This window comes from Triturus cristatus, chromosome 9, assembly GCF_964204655.1.
Source record: "Triturus cristatus chromosome 9, aTriCri1.1, whole genome shotgun sequence".
Lineage (NCBI taxonomy): Eukaryota > Metazoa > Chordata > Amphibia > Caudata > Salamandridae > Triturus > Triturus cristatus.
This window is the reverse complement of record NC_140592.1, coordinates 232,269,862-232,293,896: the sequence shown is the minus strand read 5'-3', so window position 1 is coordinate 232,293,896 and position 24,035 is coordinate 232,269,862. Positions and strand designations below refer to the sequence as shown.

General features: G+C 48.5%; 1 protein-coding gene across 4 annotated transcripts in view; it reads left to right on the top strand.

Annotated features, from left to right (window-relative positions):
- PPM1M (protein phosphatase, Mg2+/Mn2+ dependent 1M) overlaps positions 1 to 24,035 on the top strand; it is a 198,429-nt gene that overhangs the window by 66,558 nt on the left and 107,836 nt on the right. For all 4 annotated transcript variants that reach the window (XM_085624806.1, XM_085624804.1, XM_085624805.1 and 1 more), the window contains one exon: positions 19,831 to 20,085. In XM_085624806.1, the coding sequence (XP_085480932.1) occupies positions 19,831 to 20,085 (255 nt within the window). The remainder of the gene's footprint in view (positions 1 to 19,830; positions 20,086 to 24,035) is intronic.

The following is a 24,035-nucleotide window of genomic DNA, read 5'->3' as shown; positions in this document are numbered from 1 at the left end:
GATCTATTCGCCACCGAAGAGAACGCGCAATGTCAGCAGTTCTGCGCGTTGGAATTTCCAAGGCGGCACTCGCTCGGCGACGCTTTTCGTCACGAGTGGAGTTGCGGTCTGTTGTACGCCTTTCCGCCTATACCACTTCTGCCCAGAGTGCTGAAGAAGATCAGGCACGACCGGGCCCAAGTCATCTTGGTGGCTCCGGATTGGGCACGAAGATACTGGTATCCCGAGCTACTCAGTCTGTTGACCGATCCCCCGATACGTCTGCCCCTTCGGGAGGATCTTCTGTCGCAGCAGCAGGGGACGGTCCTCCACCCGAACCTGTCCAGCCTCCACCTCCATGCGTGGAGATTGAGCGGCGGCAGTTGATGCCATTTGACTTGCCTCCTGAAGTCTGTGATATCATTCTGGCAGCCAGGCGTCCCTCCACAAAGTCGGTATACGCCTGCCGGTGGAACAAATTTGTGGCATGGTGCACAGCAAAGGCTGTGGATCCCCTTTCCGCCCCTCTTTCTGAGGTTCTCCTCTTCCTTCTTTCTCTGGCCCGGCAGGGCTCTGCCCTGGGCACCCTGAAAGGTTATCTTGCTGCCATCTCCGCCTTCTTGCGGCTTCCTGATCAGCCTTCTCTTTTCAAGTCCCCTGTGGTTACACGCTTTCTCAAAGGCATTACACACACGTTCCCTCCTGTCCCTTTTGTAATGCCTCAGTGGGACTTGAATCTGGTATTGACATTCCTGATGTGCGCTCCCTTCGAGCCTCTTCACAATTGTCCTCTTCGTCTTCTGACTCTTAAGACTGCTTTTCTGGTGGCCATCACCTCGGCTAGACGGGTGAGTGAGCTCCAGGCTTTATCTTCAAAGCCTCCTTTTCTATCTGTTCATCCGGACAAGGTTGTCCTTCGGCCTCGTCCCTCCTTTCTTCCGAAAGTGGTGACTCCATTTCACCTTGGGCAGTCTGTCACCTTGCCCACCTTCTTTCCGCCTCCGCATCCTTCCAAAGAGGAAGAGAGGCTCCACCGTCTGGACCCAAAACGTGCGCTCTCCTTTTATCTGGACCGCACAAAACAGTTCCGGGTGGACGACCAGCTTTTTGTTGGGTACGTGGGCGCTAAGAAGGGGAAAGCTGTGCACAAACGAACCATCTCTCGGTGGGTCGTTTTGTGTATAAAAATTTGCTATTCCTTGGCTAAAAAGGACCCTCCTGTTGGGCTGCGCGCCCATTCTACTCGGGCCACGGCGGCTACTACTGCCTTGGGACGGGGAGTCCCTTTGCAGGACATCTGTCAGGCGGCGACGTGGGCTTCGCTACACACGTTTGCCAGGCATTATTGCCTTGACAGCCAAGTCCGGAGGGATGGCTTCTTTGGCCGTTCTGTCCTCCAGGACTTTCTGGTGTGATCTTGGTTCGCAGACCCACCACCGGGGATGGTATTGCTTGGGTATCTATTCTAAGGTGAGGAATCTAACTAACGTGTTTCTTTCAGATCAACAAGTTACTTACCTTCGGTAACGATGTATCTGTAAGAAACATTAGTTAGTTAGATTCCTCACCGACCCTCCCATCCTCCCCGTTCTGCGAACTGACATCTAGGGTTAAGGTTGTCCTTTCAGGCCCCTAGATTTTATTTTTGGCACCAGTGTCGGTCTTTGCATGGCTCTGCGTTCCTGGCGCAGAAGGCTATGTACAAGAACTGACGTCAGCGCGCGAGGGCGGCGTCTAAGTACTCCGACGACGTCATCCCGGCGCACGACGCCGACGACGGACGCGGAGCCGCAGACGACGCCTAGCGACGCGCAAGGGGTATTGCTGACGAAAAATCTTCCGGAACCAGTCTGACGCCTGGGGATATTCTAAGGTGAGGAATCTAACTAATTAATGTTTCTTACAGATACATCGTTACCGAAGGTAAGTAACTTGTTCTTTAAGCACTCATTACAAAGCAGAATACTGCACACACTAGTCAATGATGGTGAGAGAGAAATACTCCTCTGGACTCCTCCATGATATGACTGACAGAGTCTCAAAGCAATGATTGAAAGATGCAGACCCAAAAGGCCACTCTCTATACATTATAAACAATACATCTAGCAGACAGCTAAAGCTGTCAATCCAGTCCGAAAAAGAGCTATAATTATTGTCCTTAGACCTTCCAGAACACCTCTGCATCCGTCAACAGAGAGCAGTAACTCCATATTCTCTCAAACTCTTCTCTATTAGTTGCGAAGCAGTCAATCTGTAGACTGTTACACAGCGCAGAAATAGCTAGACTCAAAGGGATAGTCACTTTGTGTCTTTTGGCATCCTTGAAAAAGAATGCCTATATGCAGCTTTCTTACACTTAACATTAGCATATTATTGCTTAGTCTCTCACACACTGTTGTCATAATAATTAGGAAGCTGTACATAAACACAACAGTGCAAGTGAGTTGTGGGGCAAATAAATGTTGTCGCCTAAACCTCCTAGAATATTAAAAAGGACCTCACGGAAGACAGGAAACAGTTACAAAGGAGATCCTTTCTTTTACCCTCTACGGTGGTGGAGGAATTCTGCTTTCCATACTGTCTATAACTAAACCAAAAATGGACTTTATTATCAGGTATGGTGTGGATGTGTGGTCTGCTACGGAAAGTAAATCAGGTCTGGGAGCCCCAATATAAAACTGGAATTATTTTTCCAGTTGCTGAATCAGCACCGATGGCAGCTCCCCAATCTTTATTCATGATAGTGCACAAAATAAGAAGCGCAAAACTTGTTGCGAGGGGTAATTTTTCAAAGGTCTTAGCAGGGGTTCTGAAAGGCAGTCCCACAGACAGAAGTTAACTTCTAGCTCAAAAAGGAAAAAGAGTGTTGTCACAAAATCGAGTTTGTGGTAACTCCTTCCTCCTCCCCATCAATTCCGTCCTAATACTGCTTCCTGACTTCTTCAGTGCATTGGGTGTTTCCGCTTAACCATGCAATATTATGCAAAGACAAAGGAAATGATCCATGAAAAGACCAGAAAGATGCCGGAAACATGTACACTTAAAACAAATAAGACATGAATTATCTCTGGGCACATGGCTGGCAGTATACTAATCCTCTTTTGTTTACTTTGCTCTGATCGTAATTTAAAAAGTGGTTTTAACATATTGTGTGTAAAATTCTAAATGACCAAATTTGGAATACAAAGATGTTCCATGTAGTCTTACAAACATAATGTTTTTCACGTTGGCATAAAGCATGCATCCTACATTGCCAGAGTTACAATGTGTGATTTATCCGTCTCTATTGTATCTGAAGACCCTTTTGAGTTGTAGAAAAGCTTTTTTCTAATTTCTTTGTTTATAACTTAGTTTTTAGGGATCTTCCTTAAAACATGAAACAGATAAAAAATATTCTTATCCTATTTACTAGATAGTCACCTAAAATTCGAAATACAGATTTGTTTTACTCGTCCAGGTTTTAAAGTTTGCTAGTAGTTCAAGAGTTAAAGTGGACCAGATGATGAGGATGGCATTATTGATTCTTTCCATTCTAACATTTGGTCCATGTTTCACACTAGATTGAACTAACAAGGCAGGCAAACAGCAGCAGTTAATACCCTTAGGTTAAGTTTTTGGGACACTCTTAGCATTTTTTAGATGGTGCTATTACTCGTAGTAGCCAGTCAGTCTCTAGAAAAGGTGTGGCATCACATATACAATGCTGCCTAAATAGGGCCATCCACAAACAGAATTTGCTTCACATTAGAGCCGGTTTTCCAGGCTTCTCCACAGATGAATACTCAGGAGGAAGGGGTTCCCCAACTGGTAAGCCACAATTAGTGGCTATACTATCAATAAAGTCTAAGTTCTAGACCTCTAAAAGACGTAGGAGTGGCGTGAGGTGGGCAGACATGGCTTTTATTAATTTTTGTGGCTTTACCACTAGAAGATACCAACCCCCAGCATTTAGTGTTCCATAGTTAATGTGTGAAGGACAAATGGCATCTTCACGCACTGCAACTCCTCCACTGGACTTGTCTCAGTAGTTCAGTCTGTGGCTCTCCAAGTACTAAGGACTTTAGGGAAAGTCTTGAGGTGCTGGGCACAACAGCATAGGATGATGTCAGGTCCCTTGAAGAAAGAAGGCATATTCTAATATCCTGATCAAAGACATGATCTCTGTCAGACAGGCTGGACAAGCTTCTTAGCATGAAAAAACCTTTGGCACTAAGAGTATGTACCATTGATGATGCCGGTTGAAAGTTGCACATCTTGGAATGTCTTTTAGAAAACTGAAAGTTTTTAAGCCCTAAAAAAACTGTGGTAAATTACTGGTCCATTCCGTTTACTTCAATGTGAAAATTATGCTAAACTTAAGAAATATTTAAATATTTCCTGTGTAGGTAGTTCAACTGTTGAAAGCCTTTCTTGAATGGCTTGTTTAAAAAAACCTTATAGAGAGAGAAGGATGCTAGACCCCTTTCTCTTCTTTCCTCCTTGGTTTGCCTAATGAGGGTATATTGAGTGGCCTCTCTTGTTTTAGTTTACTAACCAAATATGACTAACCTAGTCATTGCTTATGACTCCAAAAGGCTCTACACAGGAAATAAAAAATGTCCTAAAAGTGTACTTGACTCAGTCGTATATTGAGTGGGCCCGAACAAGTGCTTTTGAAGTCAGATTATCACATGCCATTGAATTGTGAAAGCATTAGTTCTAATACAGCTGGAATATATTAGATCCCTCAGACTTACTATAGAAGAGAGCAGTAGCTCTCTGGAGAATGGCTTCAATATACACAAAGAAAAGGAAATTAAAATAGAAAAAAAAAGAATTAAGTGCATTGCTTGAGCACAGCTTATTCTGCTCTTCCCTCCCCTGAAACTCTTTGGAAGGTGAAGAAAAAAGCTGACTTGTAGTGTTGTGGTGGCAAGCGTAAATGGTTTTTAACATCAAGACCATGATGGTGGTCCATGAGGCGGGCAAGCAAAGGCACTGGTTTGTGCTGTGTGGAGCCTACCTGGGGGCTCCGACCCCGAAATTGAAGAGGAGGCGCTTCTGGGGGTGCCCAGCACAGACAGCTTCCCACCAGGCGTTGCCTCGCTCTTCAGGGCCCTCTGACGCATATTGAGGCGTGAATGAGGTGCCCGGGCCAAGAGGTGAAAGGGCACATAACCCGGACTGGGGCCTGGAGGTCGGCAGCGACGGAGGTGGGGTGAGCGTCTTGTACTGCCCCCTGTGCTGGAAGAGAGCCTACTGCGGTGTAACAAGATGCTTCGGGCCACAGCCTGGGGCCTACTCCCCTGCTGTGAGCAGCGCAGGGCTTGTGACTACCGGACGTGTCCCCCCTCCCCTTGGGGGGCTGTTCCAGTGCCTGTGAGGCGTGCTGGTCCTGGTGGTGTTCCTGGCATAAGGTGGCTGGCCCTGGAGGCACCCGAAGCGAGGCAGAAGATCTATGCTCCCTCGTGCTGCTGTTGCTGGTGGTGGTGGTGGTGGTGCGTGCGCTGCCCTGCCCGCAGGTCACCTTTGCGATGCACCACTGTAGCAGAGACCGACCTTGGCTTTGGGACCTGGAAGAAGCCCTTGGGGCCTATGTCTGCAAAGTGGAGGCCAGCACATATCGGGGTGGTGGGGCAGGGGGAGGAAGAAGGGGTATGTAAAAAAAAAAACTTACCTTATCGACGCGTCTCCGCTCTGCCTCCGCTCTGTCTGACCAGAACAGCAACAAGGAAGCACACCCAGGCTCCGCTGACCATGCTTACCAATCACAACACTGTAATGCAGCATTCTGATTGGTCTGAGCGCTGTGGTTTAGCGCTCAGATGGAGACTGGGGGCCTGGGCATGTTCTCCAAGCAGGCTGTAATGCAGCCTGCGTGGAGAACATGCAAAGTGCGCATGACTGTTTGGCTGGCCCCAGAGAGCCAGCCAAGCATTCATGTGCACTTGGAGTGGGCAAACCACTCCTATCCTGCCCTGCTCTGAGAGCAGAGCAGCCCCGCCCGCCCGCATAGCAGCTGGAAACAATAAAATGATTATAACAACAACTTAATATTATTATTCCTTTCGTCACACTGCTTAAAAGCAGTTGGGCGACGCTCCTCCACCCTAGCTGAGGAGCTGCCACTGTGCCTGCAGCCTGGGACTAATAAGAGGGGCTGGTGGCACACGTTAGCTCCATCAAGATTGTCATCTCGATGCAGGGTATTCCTAGAACTGTAGGTGGATACCGCCTACATTAATTATAATAGCTCTGCAGCTGCGGACAGCGGGGCTGACCCAGGTCTGAGTTGGAGCCTAGTTGGCCTAGTGACTGAGAAGGTTGCTGCATGGTTCCTGGGACATGATTGAGGAGGAGTGGTGGGTTGGGGCCTAGGTCGGGGCCGAGAGCAAGCACTGAAGAGAATATTGTGTGGAAGAACCTTCCAATTATATCTGATCACAGACCAGTTAGGTGAGAATCACTTACTGATTTACTGAACTAGTCAGATCCTGTCCCCACTTGGGTTCTGGGTAATGCTGATTGCAACTATGGGCAAATCTAAACCTAGACAGAGCCCCGCAACTGGAGACAGTAGACTCCTCACTCCCACCATCGGGCTCAAAGGAAGATGGGGACGTAAATGACGCTTCAATACACTTTAGGCCGATATCACAGACACTAAGACCACGCTTCAACAGAACATTGTTGCAGTCTATGTAGGGCTGGGCCTACTGCAGGCAGAATATCACACACTAGTGGATCAAGTCAAAACTGTAGAACTGTCCACAATCAACAGACCGCAAAGTGGAAGATCTCACCGTTAGAATGCTCACTCTGGATGATTCCGTCCATAATTTGTTCTTTTTGCTTCACTCTGGAACATAGAGCTGAAGATGCAGAGGGCCTGAATCACCGCAACCACCATTACAGAGATAGGACTCCCTGAGGGGGTTGAGGGAACAGACTGTGTCTTTCCTAGAAAATTGGCTTTGCACAACAGTTGCACCTGGCCATTTCACAAAATGTTTTGCCCTGGAAAGGGCTCACAGAATGCCAGCTCACCCCCTGACACTGGGGAGACCCCTTAGGCCGGTGGTGGGTAGATAACTTCATTATAGGGACCAAGACATTATCTTACAGAGGGCTCGCACCAATGGTCCATTTGCAAATGAAAATAGTAAGGTGCTGATGCCCATGGACTTTACTGCCAAGGTGCAGACACAGTGTCCGTCCTTTGGGGAAGAAGAGGGCTTTCCGCGATGAGGGCATACAGTATTCAATGATGTTTCCTGCAAACTTACACATCATGCCAGATGGCAATACGTACTTTTGTGAAACTCCGGATACAGTGTGGTCATGGTTGGAGTCATACAAGGCAGGTGTGCCGCTCCCGGGGGAAGTTCGGGACCACTAGAGAGAGAACCAAGAGACAGCTTAAACGGCCCACCAAGAGGTCCTCCCTGCGGAGGCCTTCCTCCTCACAGACAGAATGGGAGCGCAGAGTGGCACTGCTAGCCGTAGCTGAAATAGTATTGTGTCAAAAGAGTGAGGCTGGCATAGATATCTCCTGGGATCATCATTCAGAGGCCTTTGACTCTGGAATGGGCCTCCCTGTTATAACTCCACAGTCTGTAGATGACCTAATTGATGCCTTTACCAATTGATTTTTCTGCTCCTGGTATATGGTTCTGAATACTGGAATGAGCCTGGGCATATAGTGTTATTGAATGATTTGTTAATCTCTGGCCGGGTCAGGGCTGGGGAATATGTATGGGATGGGCACAACGGGGGTGCCCTGGGGTTGACTTGCTGACAGTGACCTCTCGGTGAGCATCTCTTCTTTGTTACCCTAGGTGATGGGCAGGCGTGTACCTGGGCTTTTTGTACTATTTTGCCTGCACCCCCCACTAGGAATCGGAAGGTAGTTTTCCATGAATAATGTTGTTTTATTAACGGTTTGGACGGCCAGGTGTTGCTGGACTGTTCTTTGGAGTGAGAGTTTGTAGTTGGGATGTTGTTTGGTCTTGGGGGTCATGGATAGATTTGATATTGCTGGGGAGGCGCGCAGGTGGGGGGTCGTTTGGTGGCGGTGGGACAGGAGTGCTATATTGGTGCCAGCCAAGAGAGATCTTCATTGTAACATAACATTATTGGCACAGAATGTTAGAGGGATGGGTTCTGCTTCCAAATGACATAGTATTCGCCAATATTTCGCCGGGGAGCCCAAATAGTGATGTTGCAGGAGCCTCATCTTACCGTACAGGAAGCCATCTGCCTTGCACGTAGGTGGTGTGGCCAGCTTTATGCAACTTTCTATTCTGCTTATTCCCGGATGGCGTTGCTGTGGATTCGGGTGGGAGCCCCTTTTGAACTTACCCACAATATTATTGATCCAGAAGTCCGCTATGTTCTGCTCCCCAAAAGACATAATATTCACTGATATTTGTGTCGCCAGGGAGCCCAAATCGTGATGGTGCAGGAGACACATATTTCCGCACAGGGTGCCATCCGCCTGCGGCGTAGGTGGCATGGCCAACTTTATGCAACCTCGCTATGCTCTAATAAAGGGCAGTCTACAGCGTAGGGAAGTTACTCTGGGTAGTGTAAATGCCCCAACCTAGATCAGATCCCTTTCCTTCAGGCGCTATCCATACCTTTGTTCTCCTTAGTAGCGGATGATCGCATTCTCGGAGGTGATTTTAACTGTGCGGCTGATAGTCATTTAGATAGGTCCACACCTCCCCTACCTGGGCTCTGGCGTGCAAGACTTTGAAGGGCTTCTGTGATTGGGAAGAACATTGTGGTGTTACAGATATCTGGAGAGCGCATCACGGACAGGAACGTGATTATTCTTATTACTCACATCTTTATAAACTACACACACGATTGGACATGCTGTGTTTGCTCAACCTGTCTTGGTCCAAGCGTGACCCATGCTGAATATCTAGGGCGCACGCTATCGTATCATAGCCAGTTGCTATTGACATTTCGCCCCTTTGCCAAATGCCCAATGATTCCCACGTGGCACCTTAACCCATCCTCCCTTGAAGATGCATGCTTTAGAGACTAACCTACAGGTGACCATCTCAGAGTATTTTTAATTCAGTCAGGCTACTGCTACTGATACCCTTGTTGAATAGTACGCTTTCAAAGTTGTGGTCAGAGATCATTGCATGGGGCAGGCTGCTGGGGTTAAAAGAGAGCTAGATGGGGGGGCGTGGCCAAGATGGTGACCTAGACGGACGCGGGACCTCAAGGCTCCTCGCACCGGACTCCTTCTCCAAGCCAATTCGTGCATAATAGTCCCCAACTGTGCACAAAATTGGCCGTAAGGCGAGAGGGGGAGCGGAGCTGTGTCTGGGAGTAACTTCAGAAGCGCCACATCTCTGGGAGACCCCGATACAGCCCAGAGCACGGAACTGCGAAATGGCGCCCAGGCCGAGTGGACATTAGCACAGACTCGGTCAATCCCCCGCCAGTAGTGATACCAACACTCCCGCGGCAGCCTGCTGCCCACCGGCCCGACAACAGTGGGTGGGCGGCGGCGGCGGGGTAGCGAATCAGAGAACCCGCCGAAGAGCACTCATCGCGCACCGGAGGGCTGCGGGACGCTCCCAGGCGGCGGTGCGAAAATCAAGGCCGAGGCTGTCGGGCCTAGGCGGGCGCGGGCGGGTGCCATCTACCTTAAAGGCAAAGCGGGAGACCCCCGCACAAGACTCCAGACGTGGCACGCCTGAATCCACATAAGGCCCCGAGACCAGCTGCCCCCAGCAGAGCTCCGCACAGCAATGAAATCCTGGCCTCGCCTGGTCGAGGGGTGAGGAGCCGAGAGACAGGTGACGGCCTGCGCCTGGGAGCCAGCGGGATATACTGGACACGCAGGGGAGCGGGGTAAGCGCAACCTTCCCCGATAGCACTCCCCCAAGAAAACACTGCACAGGGAAGATCGTGAAGGCGGGGTTAGCACACTACGGGGGGCGCCTTGCATAGCGGCGGTGGAGTCAATCAAAAGAGGTTTCAGTGACACAGGCGAGCAGGCATTGAACGGCAGGGCACTGGTCAGACCACGGAGGGACCGGCTGGAGGGCCCCCATAGGCGGGGACGGGGGCGCAGTGCCCACAGCAACAGCGGATAGACGACCCGCAACTGGCCCACAGCAGGAGGTGCAAGACGAGGGGCAATTACACCAGGGGGCACCTGAAACTGCCCCTGGGTCTCTCTGGCATGGGGGTTGGGGAGCCCCTGGATACCCGTTCAAGCGTAGATTACGGGATAACACCCTCCCCTGAGGCGCACGCCCATGGTCCTCGCGGTGGGGGCGCATCAGGATTCTCAGGCGCACTAACAGCGCACGGACAGAGGACTAGACCTGATTCAGCACGGCCCACCAGGGTGCAACTGGAGCAGGGCCACCGCCACTGACGCTGGCATCGAGGGGGACATGAGTGGATAAGCGGTGAGGGACACTGAAGCGGCCAACACACAGCCACATACTGAGCCCACTGCAGCATACGTATCCGGCGAATCAACCAGGACCTCCGGGTACCAACTAAAAGAGAGGGCCAGACCCAGGCGGCAAGAGCGCGCACCTGCAGCGGAACTAAACCCACCCGCCAACCAACCCGCTGAGGCGAAGTGCGCCCCAGGACACCTACGGGTTCCCCAGGTGCGGGAACATCTCTAGCACGAGTCAACGCACGGTGAGAAACACACGGATCCGAAAGGGGGGCGAGCCCAGCAGTTGCTACAACCCAGGGCCTACAGTGAAATTTCCCCCGAGATGCCGGCGAGTATCAGGAACCGATAACCAAGTTAGGGAACCCTACCATGTCCACAACGCGCAAGAAAGGGGAGCGCTCACTGAAAGACATGCTTATCAAAGGCCCCAATGCGGGGGACAGAGGACACCACTCCACCCCCCCGCCCCCACCCCAAAGCAGCAAGCAGACCACGGGGAAGGGGAAATGCCAATCACTTGAGCGTTTTTGGAGACACTTTTTAACTCTCTCCGCAAGGACTTTCATACGCTCAAACAAGAGGTAGCAGGAGAAGTGAGGGAAATACGTCGCAAGGTGGATGGGCTGGGGGAGCGAGTAGCCTTCATCGAGGACAATGAGCACACCAGAAGCGAGGAGCTGGAACACCTACAGGGGGGACTCATCCGCCTCAAAGAACAACAGGTGGACCTACAAGCGCATGCGGAAGTCCTAGAGAACAGGTCGAGACGCAATAACATTCGTGTCCGAGGAGTCCCATTGCAGATGTAACCCGCTATCTGCAGGGCCTCTTTTGTGAGATCCTCGGCGAGGGCTCAGACTTCGAGATACGCATCGACCGAGCGCACCGAGTGGGTCTGGCGAGACGCGCATCGGCTCCTCCTCCAGACATCCTGGCCTTCCTACCTGACTTCCCACTGAAGGAGCGTATCCTCCGGGAGGCAAGATCAAAACAACCTCTCCAGCATCAAGGACACTCAGTGGCGCTCTTCCAGGATCTGTCCCCCATCACTCGTCAAAAAAGGAAAATGTTCAAAGAAGTGACCTCCTTCTTAAGAGACAAAGGGATACCCTACTCCTGGGGTCACCCATTTCGATTGATCTTCAAATGGAACAGTGCGCTGCATCAAATGAGGTCTCTCCGAGAGACTTGTGTTCTCCTGGGCCTCGAACATCGTGAACCGGACGCCTCCCCAGACTGCTCCCAAAGATCGCCGAGAGCAGGATGGCAAAGAGTGGGCCGCAGACGCCCCCCACAGCAGACTTGAAACCGGACCACACAACTATGTCACAGGAACGTGCATCGGCCCTAGATGCGGTGACCAGAGACACCTCACCTCTTGAATGATTTGATCTGCAACTGGGGACACACACGCATTGACTCACAGCTGGAGGGGGCGGGGGGCCGGGGTTGCTGAGGTTCCACGCTCGTACTGGTAAACTCACCATATGCCTGCAACACAGGATGGCGGGCATTGGACTATGGTAATTTGTTGGGAATGTTCAGTTGGGGTTAGGGTGGGGGGCATCGGGGCAATGGACAAAAGAGGGGTAAACGAGATTCAGTTTGGGGAGGGTGGTTGGGGCTGGGGGGAGGTCAGGGAGAAGTGGGATGGGAGAGGGAACCGGTGTGCCATCTGGGGAGAGGATCCAATTGAGGCGCCACTAAAATTTCATTTATTTGTAAAAAGAATTTTTTAGCAGAGTTTTATATAGCGCGAACTCGACTCGAATCCAATCAGGTATCAGAGCGCTTTACATAGCACCAGTTACGTTACATGAGGACACACATTCATTTTTTAAATTTTTTTTTGGTTATGCTGTCCCTCTGTACGCAGACAGTATGACGGGAGCTACCCTGAAAGTTATTACCCTAAATGTGAAAGGGCTCAATAACCCCATTAAAAGACGAGCCATCTTATCATACCTAGAGAACTCCGGCACCTCGATTTGTCTCTTGCAGGAAACACATCTTCTGTCCAAAGACTGGCATAGAATGAGGTCCCGGGCATTCCCTCAACAGTTCTATTCCTCTACTAATGACAAGAAGGCGGGGGTAGCTATATTGTTTGCTAGGCACTTTCACGGCCTGTTGGGTGATAGAGTAGCGGAAATTAAAGGCAGGCTGTTGGCATACAGTATAACGGTGGGTGGAACTTCCATGGTCATAGGGTCCCTATATGTCCCTAACTCAGGTCAAGAATCTTTTCTCAAGGGTGCCCTGTCAGAGACTCTAAGTACCCAAGAAAGATACGCCCTTGTGGGAGACGGCATCAATCTGGTCATGGATCCGATGATAGACATATCAGGCCACCGTATTAGCTCCACAGGCGCAATATCGTCAGAGGGGAAGAACTGGATGGCCCACAGAGGGCTGGTGGATCTGTGGCGGGAGGCGCACCCCCAGAGCACACACTACACATTCTACTCAGACGTGCACCATACATATGCCAGGCTAGACCATTTCATAGGATCCTCGGAGCTCACCACACTAGTAGACGAAGTGGACATTACCCCAGCTGCACTCTCTGATCACGACGCCGTGTTGGTGACTATAGCGGTCCCCCGGACTAAGACACGGGGGGAGGTGGCAACTGCGGGAGGCCCTACTACAACGAAAGGGGGTGGCCTAACAGTTACACAAAGTATCACTGACTACCTCGCAATCAATGGCAAACCGGACACACCCTTGACCGCGGTTTGGGGAGCACTTAAAGCAGTAGTGCGAGGGGAACTGATAGCTATCTCGGTGGCAGAAGCCAGGGAGCGTAAGGAAAAGCGGGAATCCCTTACAGCTAAGGTGGTCGAACTCGAGAGGGTGCATAGTCTCACGGGCGCTCCCAGGATATGGAGGCAATTGAAAGCTGCCAGAGCGCAACTAGCCGGCCTTGATCTCGATCGAGCCGAGTACGCAGCCCTGCGGCTCAGACACACATACTATGTGGGAGGCGAGAAAACGGAACGTCTCCTTGCAAGCAAGCTTAGAGCTCGAGTTCAGGGTCCAAAATCACAGCCCTCCACAACGCTCCGGGAGAGAAGCTGGGAAATGACGACCAGATAGTCGAGGCCTTTAGGGAATTGTATGCATCGCTCGACAGCGAGGATTGTCTATTGACAAAGATGGGGAGGCCTACTTAACTCGGGCAGTGACGACAGCTCTCAGCGCCGCTGGTGCCGCCTCCCTGGATGCACCTATCAGGCTTGAGGAGGTGGTCGGTGTGATATCCCGCCTCCGACCACTGAAATCTTCTGGGCCGGACGGCTTCTCGGCCGGCTTTTATAAAACCTTTTGCCCACTCCTAGCGCCGCTTCTAATCCGACTTTTTAATTCATTCCAGGGGCCCAGCTCAATACCTCCAAATATGTTTGAGGCAGACATAATCGTACTGCCTAAGCCAGGAAAAGATGCCACCCAGTGCGCCGCTTACAGCATACAATTTGCTTATACGCAGACGACATCTTGGCTGCGTTGGATAAGCCCAAACAATCAGTGCCTGCCTTCTTGAGTGAGCTGGAGGCCTTTGGGAGGGTGTCCGGCTTCAAAATGAATAGGGGGAAATCCATGCTCCTACCTTTGGGTCGCAACGCACATAAGCTAAACAACACATCTCCCGACTACGGGGGCCTGCAACCCCATGACTCGATCCCATACTTGGGGATAGTCCTAACCCCGTCCACCGAACAGACAGTCGCTCTGAACCACACGTAGGCTGCAAGAAGCAATCCAACAATTCATATGGGTCGGGAAAAGACCAAGGATGTGAAGAGACCTATCCCACCGACCTCCTGACGAGGTAGGGTTGGGGATCCCAAATATACTACGATACTTCAAAGCGGCGCAACTAAGATACCTGGTGGAGTGGAGCCAGCCCGAATCGGAGAAGAGATGGCTCTTCCAGGACAGAGCGATGGCGCAATTATCGCTCTGGAAGATACCTTTTCTGAAGCGATCTGATAGACCATCCTACCTCAACAAATCCCCCATCACCCGCACTGTGATGCGCGTGTGGCACACAGTGGCGACTAAGAGGGGGCTCACCACTTTCCCTTCACCGCTCACGCCTTTATTTGACAATCCTGAATTTACACTGGGGATGAAGAGGCGGGTGTTCTCGCAGTGGTGTACGTCGAGTTGCAGGTCCGCGGGCCATTTATTCGACCTTGAAGGGTTCCTCCATTTCTCCGATTTACCACAGCTCTACGACATCAAAGCCCCAAAACGATTTCAATACTTTCAAATTAGACACTGGTTGACACAGTCAGAGATACGTCCCCTAGTAGGCAGAAAGCTGATGACCTATGAGAAATGGCTACTCACCAAGCAGTTAGACCGAAAGCTGATCACAGAACTCTACAAGATGATCTGTCCTCCAGCTCCTTCACGACCCTCGGCCGGTCAGAAACGCTGGGAAAGTGAGCTGGGGAGAGTTCTCTCGGAAAAAGAATGGCAAGCTATATACTATAGAGCCAACCACACGACCAGGAACGCTGCCAGCGGAGAAGCAGCGGTTAAAGTCGCAACATATTGGTACTTGACACCAGTCAGACTAAACAGAGGTAACCCTAACCGCAGCCCAACTTGCTGGAGGGGTTGTGACGAAGAGGGCACACTGACCCACCTATTATGGAAGTGCAAGGAAGTGACGGGATACTGGACGGTAGTCCTTAACGACTTCGACACTGAAATTCCCCGTTTCCCCGCTTATACACTCCTAGGGCTGCCCAACGCACTCCCCTTCCCACTGAAGTCAGTCAGGGGGAGACAGATGGGACTGGCAATGGGAGCAGCTGTCCAACATATCCTATCGCTTTGGGGTACACAAACTCGCCCTACACACACAGGGTGGCTGCACAAACTATGGTACATTGTTGGTATGGAGCGCATACAAGCCACTCTTACGCAATCTGCGGCCTCCTTCAACACTATCTGGCACCCTATACTTCCCCTCTTGGCGTTGGAATTCAACGAAATCACTTGTCCGAAATTTCTTCGCCTCCCGCGACTCACTGACACATCGACACCAGAAGACGCCCCAGAAAGATAGACACCTGGCAGTCCTCACAAATGATGTCCTAAAATGGCAGGACTATGGCACACCGGTTCTGGGGGGGAGGGAGAAGGGGGCTAAAGGGGGAGGGATTTTTTAAGTTATTTACGCTTTTCGGAAGTTGATAATTGGCTATCTCACGGGAGCCTCTGCCCCATCTTGCAACCGTGGACACTCGCCTTACCGACGAACTCTCAATGACATGCAACGTTGTAAGGGGAAAGGGTTGGAATCGGGGACAGCCTTCATTGTTCCTAAACGGGAGCGTATGAGACCTGTATTGTGTCTGCTTCAATGCCAAAAATTAAATAAAACAAAGTTAAACAAAAAAAAAGAGAGCTAGATAAAGAGCTTTCTTCTCTAGAGCACAGTTTGCATGATTTGGGTGATAGGCTGGGTAAGATGCTACTCAAGTACAACTCTCAGAAGTTAAGAGTCAATATAATGCTGCACTAGACCGTCTCCGGTGCCTTGATTTACGAGATTACCTTGCTACAGAACAAGAGGAGGATGGCCGATAGGGCAGGCTTTTGGAATGGATGGTGCGTCTGGAGTCCAGAGGAGCCCCCATAACCCAGATTTTATCTATGAAAAGATGTTACTTTACTCACCCTGGGCTATTAATGCAACCGTTAGCGACTACTATAAAACCCTCTACCGACACCCTGAAGCAATTTTACCGAAGACTCTAGCAGAGTTCTAGGTGCCATTGCGTACGCTTGATCTGGCTCTATGGGAGGATCTAGGGCGACCGGTGACATGCAGGAGATCTGCTAGACCATCAAATCATGGCTGCTAGGAAAAGCACTGGCCTGAATTGATTGCCGGCATGGTTTTATTCTACATATGCGCCCGCCCTGGCCCCTAGATTAGAAGCATTATATGCATAGTCATTACTCTTGGGCTCACTGCCAGATTCAACTAAAGACGCGCTGGTGGTGTCCCTTCTCAAGACGAAGTCATCAGCCACGTGACCGTCGAAATGTGCCCTCTATGCTAAATGCAGATTTTAAGATTCTCAGTAAAATACTAGCAAGGCAATTGCTTCCCCTAATGCCAGGTCTCATCCATAACGACCAGAATGGAGCAATTCCGTAGAGGTCTACCTTAGGGAACCTCCGCCGGTTATACCATATCCTCTACCACCAGGACATTGGCCTCTACCAAGATGCTTTGGTTATGGCGTTAGACCTAGAGAAGGCCTTCAATTTGATAAGATGGGATTTCCTTTGTGCAGTTATGAGGCAGATGGGGCTAGGAGATGGCTGGATGCGATGAGTGCATCTATTATCAATCCTGCGGCGAGGGTTTCGACAGGTGGGGTCATCTCAGCTTGATATGGTGTACACTGGGGCACCAAACAGGGGTGCCCATTATCTCCCCTTCTGATTGCTCTGGCCTTTGACCCCTTGGTAGGGCTGTTTTTCGACAGAAGGGTGCAGGGCATGGGGTGATTCTGGAGGCAAAGAGCATATTATGTCTTTATATGCTGATGACTTATTACTCTACATAACAGATAGTCGACTGGGAGTTGCCAGTGCCTTGACGTCGTTGTTCAATGAGTTTTCAGTACTTGTGGGCCTCCGGGTTAGCAAGTCTAATACTCGCCTTTTCCCCATTAAAGGGGGGGGGTGGCACAGCCACCTGATATGCCATTAGGGCTCACCTGTTCACCTCAGTCCTTTTCCATATTTGGGCTTCCAGGTGTTTCATGCTTTGGATGATCTTAAAGAAGGCAATTTGAGACAGGTGATACAATCTCTTAAGGCCTGTGTACAATTCTGGCAATCCTTAAACTTATCAGTGATGGCTCGCATCTCCTTGTCCAAGATGATCATGCTCCCCAGACTCTCAATTTTTTTTAAAATCTCCCTGCCATGATATCACGCTCTTGGTTTAAACACTTGGATTCCCTACTCCGAGAACTGATATGGGATGGGGGGGGGGGCACAACAGAGTCTCCCTGGCAGTACTTCAGAGAGCCCTGGGAGATGGTGGCTTAGGTGCCCCTGATTTTGAATTATACTATTTGACCACCCAACTTCAGTGGTTGACCCACTGGTTGGATGGTAAGGGCCTCGAAATGCTAGGTTCCATTGGGCTGGTTGATAATCAGGGGCTTCTGCTGGCGAAACTCCTTAATCTGAAAGTCGTCATTCCCACATCAAGGGTCTTATTGAGAGTGGCACTGCAGTGCTGGCGGAGATGCTTATGGCGAACATCTCCATGCTTCAGACTGCCATTGATAGGGTTAACACATGGAGATCTTCCTTCCCCATTCACGAGCCAATAATTATCAGATTGGACGACAGCGGGTCTCATTACGGTAAGTGATTGCTTCCAATTGGATGATCTTATCCCACTGGATGATTTGTTATCACAATAGGATTTACCCCCAGGCCAGTTCTTGAATTATCGTGCTCTGGTGAGGACATTTAGGGATTTGTGGCCCAAGAGCCAGGGAGAGTCGGAAACCCACATTGTCACGAAATGTGGTCAGGTTTTGGGGAGTCCTAAGCATATTTCTAAAAATACTAAATTTAAATGTGTCCAATTTCATTATCTACACTTTCATTTGACCTCCATAGACTGCAGGTCATGTATGAATGAGATCTGCAGACTTGTCCCAGATGTAGGGAGCCAGAGGCCGGATTCGAACACATGATGTGGAGGTGCCCGAGGTTGCAGGACTTCTGGAAAACTGTAGTTGTCCTACTTAACGGGGTGCTACATCACTTGCTCCCTTGTACAGCAGCGGTTTGCCTTCTAGGATTGTTCCCTAGACCCAAGTCACGCAAGGTTGGCACTAGGTTGGTGGACCTGACTTTGGTCTTGGCAAGAGGACATATAGCAATGAGATGGAAGATTGGGGCGGGCCCAACAGTGGTGACATGGGAAAGGGATGTTGACATATGTGCTGGAGCAGAAGAGAGAGCACTGATTACGGAAGATGCACGGGGGAATGATGGTAATGCGGGAGACTTGGTGGATGGCACTCTGCAAGGTATGGGTACCGCGGAATTCCCTTGATGTGGTCTAGATTCCTAACAGGAAACTGTTTGACTGTTATGCCTCCAGCATAAAGAGGTGAATTTTTTGGGGACCCTTAGAATCACTCTTTCTAAAGCAGTTTCCTCTGCGCTTCTTTAGTACTCAGACCCTCAGGACAACCTTGTTATTGGTTTCTTTTTCCTTTACATAGGTTTTTTTCTTTGATTATTGTGTTTATTATTTCAGGCATTGCTAAGACTACAATTACAACTCCCAATCGTCAGTATATGCATAGAGCACTAAAGACTTACAATCAATAGAATCGCCATAAACATTATTGGACTACAATGGGGTATAGTATCATACACTATGAGGTTCACTGAGACCTGAGTAAATGTATGAACTTATCGTTTCCATGAAATGATCTTTGATTACTTAGAAACATCTTATGTCCTTATCCGTTCTTTGTTGTCAGTAGATTTGAAGAGGCATTGAGAATGTAATCCGATATGCTCCAATATGTATACCTTGCACTGACTCTTGCTCTTATATGCATGTTTGTGCCATTCGATTCAAATGCCAATAAAAATATATTTGAAAAAAAGAGTGGTGGTACTACATGGTTTTACGGGTGTATCCTGCATATAGAGATTCAACTGTATTAATAAAATAAATAAAACAATATTACAACAAATACATTTAGTGACACTCATTCACTTTACTTACACATCTTTAATTGCTCACATAGTTAGTCTAAAGGCTAACCATGGCAGAGAGGTGAAACAGGACTTTTCGCTTTTTGGGATTAAATAGCTCATGATCTGTTACAATTCAGGTTGGTAACAATTGCAGCCATTCTCTTTGTATTGTCTGAGCCTGGTGGTGCACATATGAAGACCTAACCTGGGCTTAGACAAATAGTGCAGTTTTGCAAAATATACTTGGTTCCAAAATAGCCAATAGAATGCTCACACCACTAGGCAGGAGCAGAGTTAATGGTTAACATAAATAGACCAGATGGTCACCACAGATGTTACAGAATCAAAACATTTCTCTAAGTAATTTTTATATGGTCTTCTCTAATAATGACAGAATTACTGGCACAGTCTTTGACATTCTCGCTATGATATGTCTATCAGAAATAAGCATGTTTCACCTTGAACCGGCCCCTTTTGATTAGAAAAAAGTTGGAAAGCAATAGTCCATTAGACATACACAGAGTTTATTTTGTAGTTGCAGCTAAATTATTGCGAATTGTGTATCTTGGCAACAAAGGATAATTTACTCAGAAGTCCAACCCAGCGGTGGTGTTATGTTTTTGTCAGTCTAATCTTTGACCATTTCCCCACAGTGTGTGACCTCCTGTTACTGGGCTCTGTTTGATGGACATGGTGGACCAGTGGCAGCTACATTGGCAGCACAGTATCTGCACTTTTGCATAAAGGAGAAACTGGAGGAGATCATGGAATGTATTAATGGACCACACCCTCCAATGCACCTAAAGGCTCGACGCCTTTATAAGTCAGACCATCAGTTTGTGAAAGAAAAAGGGATTTGTCAGGAGCATGTAGTAATCGGGGCTCTGGAGTCTGCCTTTCAGGAGTGTGTGAGTACATCTGATGATCATTTTCATACTTTGTAAATATTCAGACATGCATCTCTGTTTTTAAATCTATCTAATTGCCACAATACATGCTTGCATTTCCATAATGTCCAGTTTCCTTCTCTTTCTGCCACTTATTCACAATTAATGTATTCCTCCAATGCATGGCCTGTTTAAAGTTTAGCCCATGTACACCTGTCTTTGCAAACATATGTCTACTAATTTCACTTTTTTATCTCTCTTTCTAGATGTTTAGTTTTTATGTCCACTTTAAATAATGCTCAGTTAAGGCAATTGCCTAGTGACAGGTTTTCTTATTTGTGAACTGAAGCCTTGCTTTACTGTTATTCGCAGTCTACATCTATAGCATCACTTGGACCAGTGTCGGAAATGAAACGCCCAGTTGTTAAAAGGATCTCCTCCAGGCTGCACGGAGGACTCCACACTGTAAATGCCTTTAGCTGGGGGCACTCCTTGCAATTGATTGCAATAGAGAACTAAAAACACTGCTTCAAGCATGTAGTTTACATAAACACCTTAAACACAGAACTCTAACTTAACTGGAACATCAACCTGCGCCATGATCAGCCAAGTAAGTCACCTGTGGGTCAAGTATTTAAACTGAATGCTACTGAACAATTACTTCAGTGCTTGCTTATAAAACTCCCTTCTGCTGCAGGGAGGAGTGTTTTAGGGAGTCTCACACATGCACACATCATCTACAGGAGCGGAGTTCACTGTCCACCCCTGCTCACTGGCGACCAGACCTGCCACTAAGCCATACACCTTAATAGGAAATAAATGAGGTACTCACTCCCCTACGTAGAGTAAGCATGTCACCACTTTTCTTGAGCCCCTCGGTCATGTGGCTATCACGCAGCCATGAGGACACTGGGGGGCTTTCTTATTGCCTGCAGTCCAGTTATCCTTCTGCCTATCCTAGTTGGCAGTCCAGTTGACCTCCTGGTTGAATATATAGCGTTACATGCGCTTGCGGCAAATACGTTTCTTCTACTTGGGGATTTTAATTTTCATGGAGAAAACACCTCTAATTTAGAGGTTGACAAACTTTTTGCTTCGCTGAAATCAATAGGTCTCACACAACGAGTGGTTGGCCCAACACATCAAGCTGGTCATTTATTAGATCTAGTGTTTACTAATTATTACCAATTGAGTTGCAACCCCCCTGATCCCCTGACATGGACGGAGCATTCAATGATCTCTTTTACTTTCAACCAGACTTGGGGAAAAAAGGGGAAATTACTCAAAAGAAAAGCACTGGGACAACATAGGGCCTGGCGTAATCTTACCCTAGAAACCTTTAATAAGGCATACTCTCCGGACTTGGGAAACACCCTAACCGAGGCTTCCAAAAAATTGGAAGCTTTTAACGCTGCTCTACAATCTGCTTTTGATGTAACTATACCAAGAAAACCAAGCTCGGTTATAAGACGAATCTCGACTCCCTGGTACACAGAGGAGCGATGGAAAAAGCCAAATGTAGGCGCCTTGAAAGAACTTGGCGAGCAAATAGGGAACATCAAAATAGACTTTTGTATAGACAGTCTTTGGCTACCTATCATCTAAATCTAAAAGCAGCGAGGTGCTCCTTCATCATTAAGCAGATAGAACAAGCCAGTAATTCTTCGAAAGCCTTGTTCTCCATAGTTAAAGACTTCTCATCTAGAGCTTGCACTCAGCCACTTATAGAATCTCAGGACCTATGTACCTCCTTGGCATGTTTTTTTCAGGACAAGATATCCAAAATTTACAATGGCTTCCCTCCGGTAACCTCCTCAACTTTGGATTTTATGCCTAAAATGAATGATGGGGGTCAGGCAGTCAGTGGTTTTCTGGAGCACTTTGAACTGACCACTACTGAAGAGGTCATAAAAGGCCTCTCTAAAGCGAAATCTCGGTCCGCTGATGATTTGTGCCCTTCCAAAAATATGGCCCTTTTAGCCACAAGCTGTGCCCCGGCAATTAGTGATATCTTTAACTGCTCCATAAAAACGGGCACTATTCCTACTGCTTGGAAAGAGGCATTTGTCCGCCCTATACTGAAGAAACCTTCGGCGGATCCTTCAATTCTTTCAAACTACCGGCCTATTTCCCTACTACCACTCTTGGGAAAATTGTTGGAAGGTACTATAAATAGACAACTTTGTTCTTATTTGGAACAAAATGGAATCTTGGACCCTTCACAATCGGGTTTCCGGCAAGGCTTCAGTACGGAAACCGCCGTATTGGCAGTGACAGATTCGCTCAGACGAACAGTCGACTCAGGGGGTTTAGCGATACTGATTCTCTTAGATCTCTCCGCAGCTTTTGATACCATCTCGCACATAAAGCTGGCGGAGAGATTAGCCTCCGGTGGTATCAAAGGGACTGCCCTGAAGTGGCTCCAACAGTTCTTGGCTGACAGAACCCAAACAGTCATACTGGGTCCCTATACCTCGGCCAAAATGCCTTTGAAGAGGGGTGTTCCGCAGGGCTCCTGCCTGAGCCCTACCCTCTTCAATATTTACATGTCCCCTTTGGCGAGGATAGCTGAACAGTTAGGCTTTGAGATCATCTCTTATGCAGATGATACGCAGCTTATGTTCACCATTGGAGACAACTTAGAGAATGAGAAAATTTGCTTTGCAAATGGCATGAAGATGATATATGACTGGATGATGGACAATTTCCTGCAGCTGAATCCAGACAAATCAGAGATTATGCTGTTGGGTAAAGCATCTGAAGTCTGGTCCGATGATTGGTGGCCTGTTCAATTGGGCTCTGCCCCCACTCCCAAATTCTCAGTAAAAAACCTGGGCATAAAAATAGATCGGTTGTTGTCCATGAAGGACCATATCGCGGCCGCATCCACCTCATGCTATTATAGCCTCCGGCTTCTGCGAAAAATCCTTCCATATATGCCTACCTGTCATCGTAGGACCTTAGTGCAAGCTTTGGTAACCAGACGTTTGGATTACGGTAATGCACTGCTGGCAGAAGTAGGAGAGACCCACCTAACTAAGCTGCAGGTGGTTCAGAACACAGCAGCGAGAATGATTTTTAATCAACCAGCAGGCTCTCCTTCTCTTCCATTGCTCAGAGAATTACACTGGTTAACGGTGAAAAAGAGATCCTTTTTCAAGATTTGCTGTTACACCTATAATGCTATGAACAATAGAGGTGCCCTCTATTTACAAAAAAAACTCTTTAAATACTGTCCATCTAGGAGTCTTAGATCTAGAGTCCTAGGGACCTAGATCCTTCTGGTCCCTTGTTTCCGTCTTACCCGGACGGGAGGCAGAGCTTTTTCATATCTTGCTCCAAAATATTGGAATCCGCTTCCCCAGACTCTGCGAGCAATTCCTAAGTATGAACTCTTTAGGAAACAGCTGAAAGTCCTCCTATTCTAAACTCTCACTTTAGTTCACTTCGCTGTTTTCTGTCCAGGATGTTAGCCTACTAGTCAGCGTCGAGATGCCCCAGGGTGAGTTGAGCGCTTTATAAACCATTTAACATAACATAACTAGCTACATTTCCCACACCAAGTTCAGACTTGGAGGGCTGGGATCTTACACTCCCAGCATACTCCCATCAGTTACAGCATACTACCGTCAGTTACTGGCTTCACAGAGACAGCATGCGTTCTAGAAGGCAGGCTTTCCTCTTTTCAACATCCCTTCACTGCATATGATCACAAAGCTGTCATCATTGAAAGGTACCCCACAGGGTTATAGATAAAAAGTGTAGACTGGAAAAAAAATCGGAAAATAAAGTCCCTTTAAATAACAGTTTCCTAAAAAGTTAACAGTGTAACCAATTACCTTACATGAGAATGTCAGAGCCATCTCATTGCCACTTTCAGTAGTGAATTAGTAAAAAAGGCTCTAGTGTACCCGCACTCTGCATAGATCACTCGTACTCATACCAAGTCCAGCTTAAACATTTCACAAGTG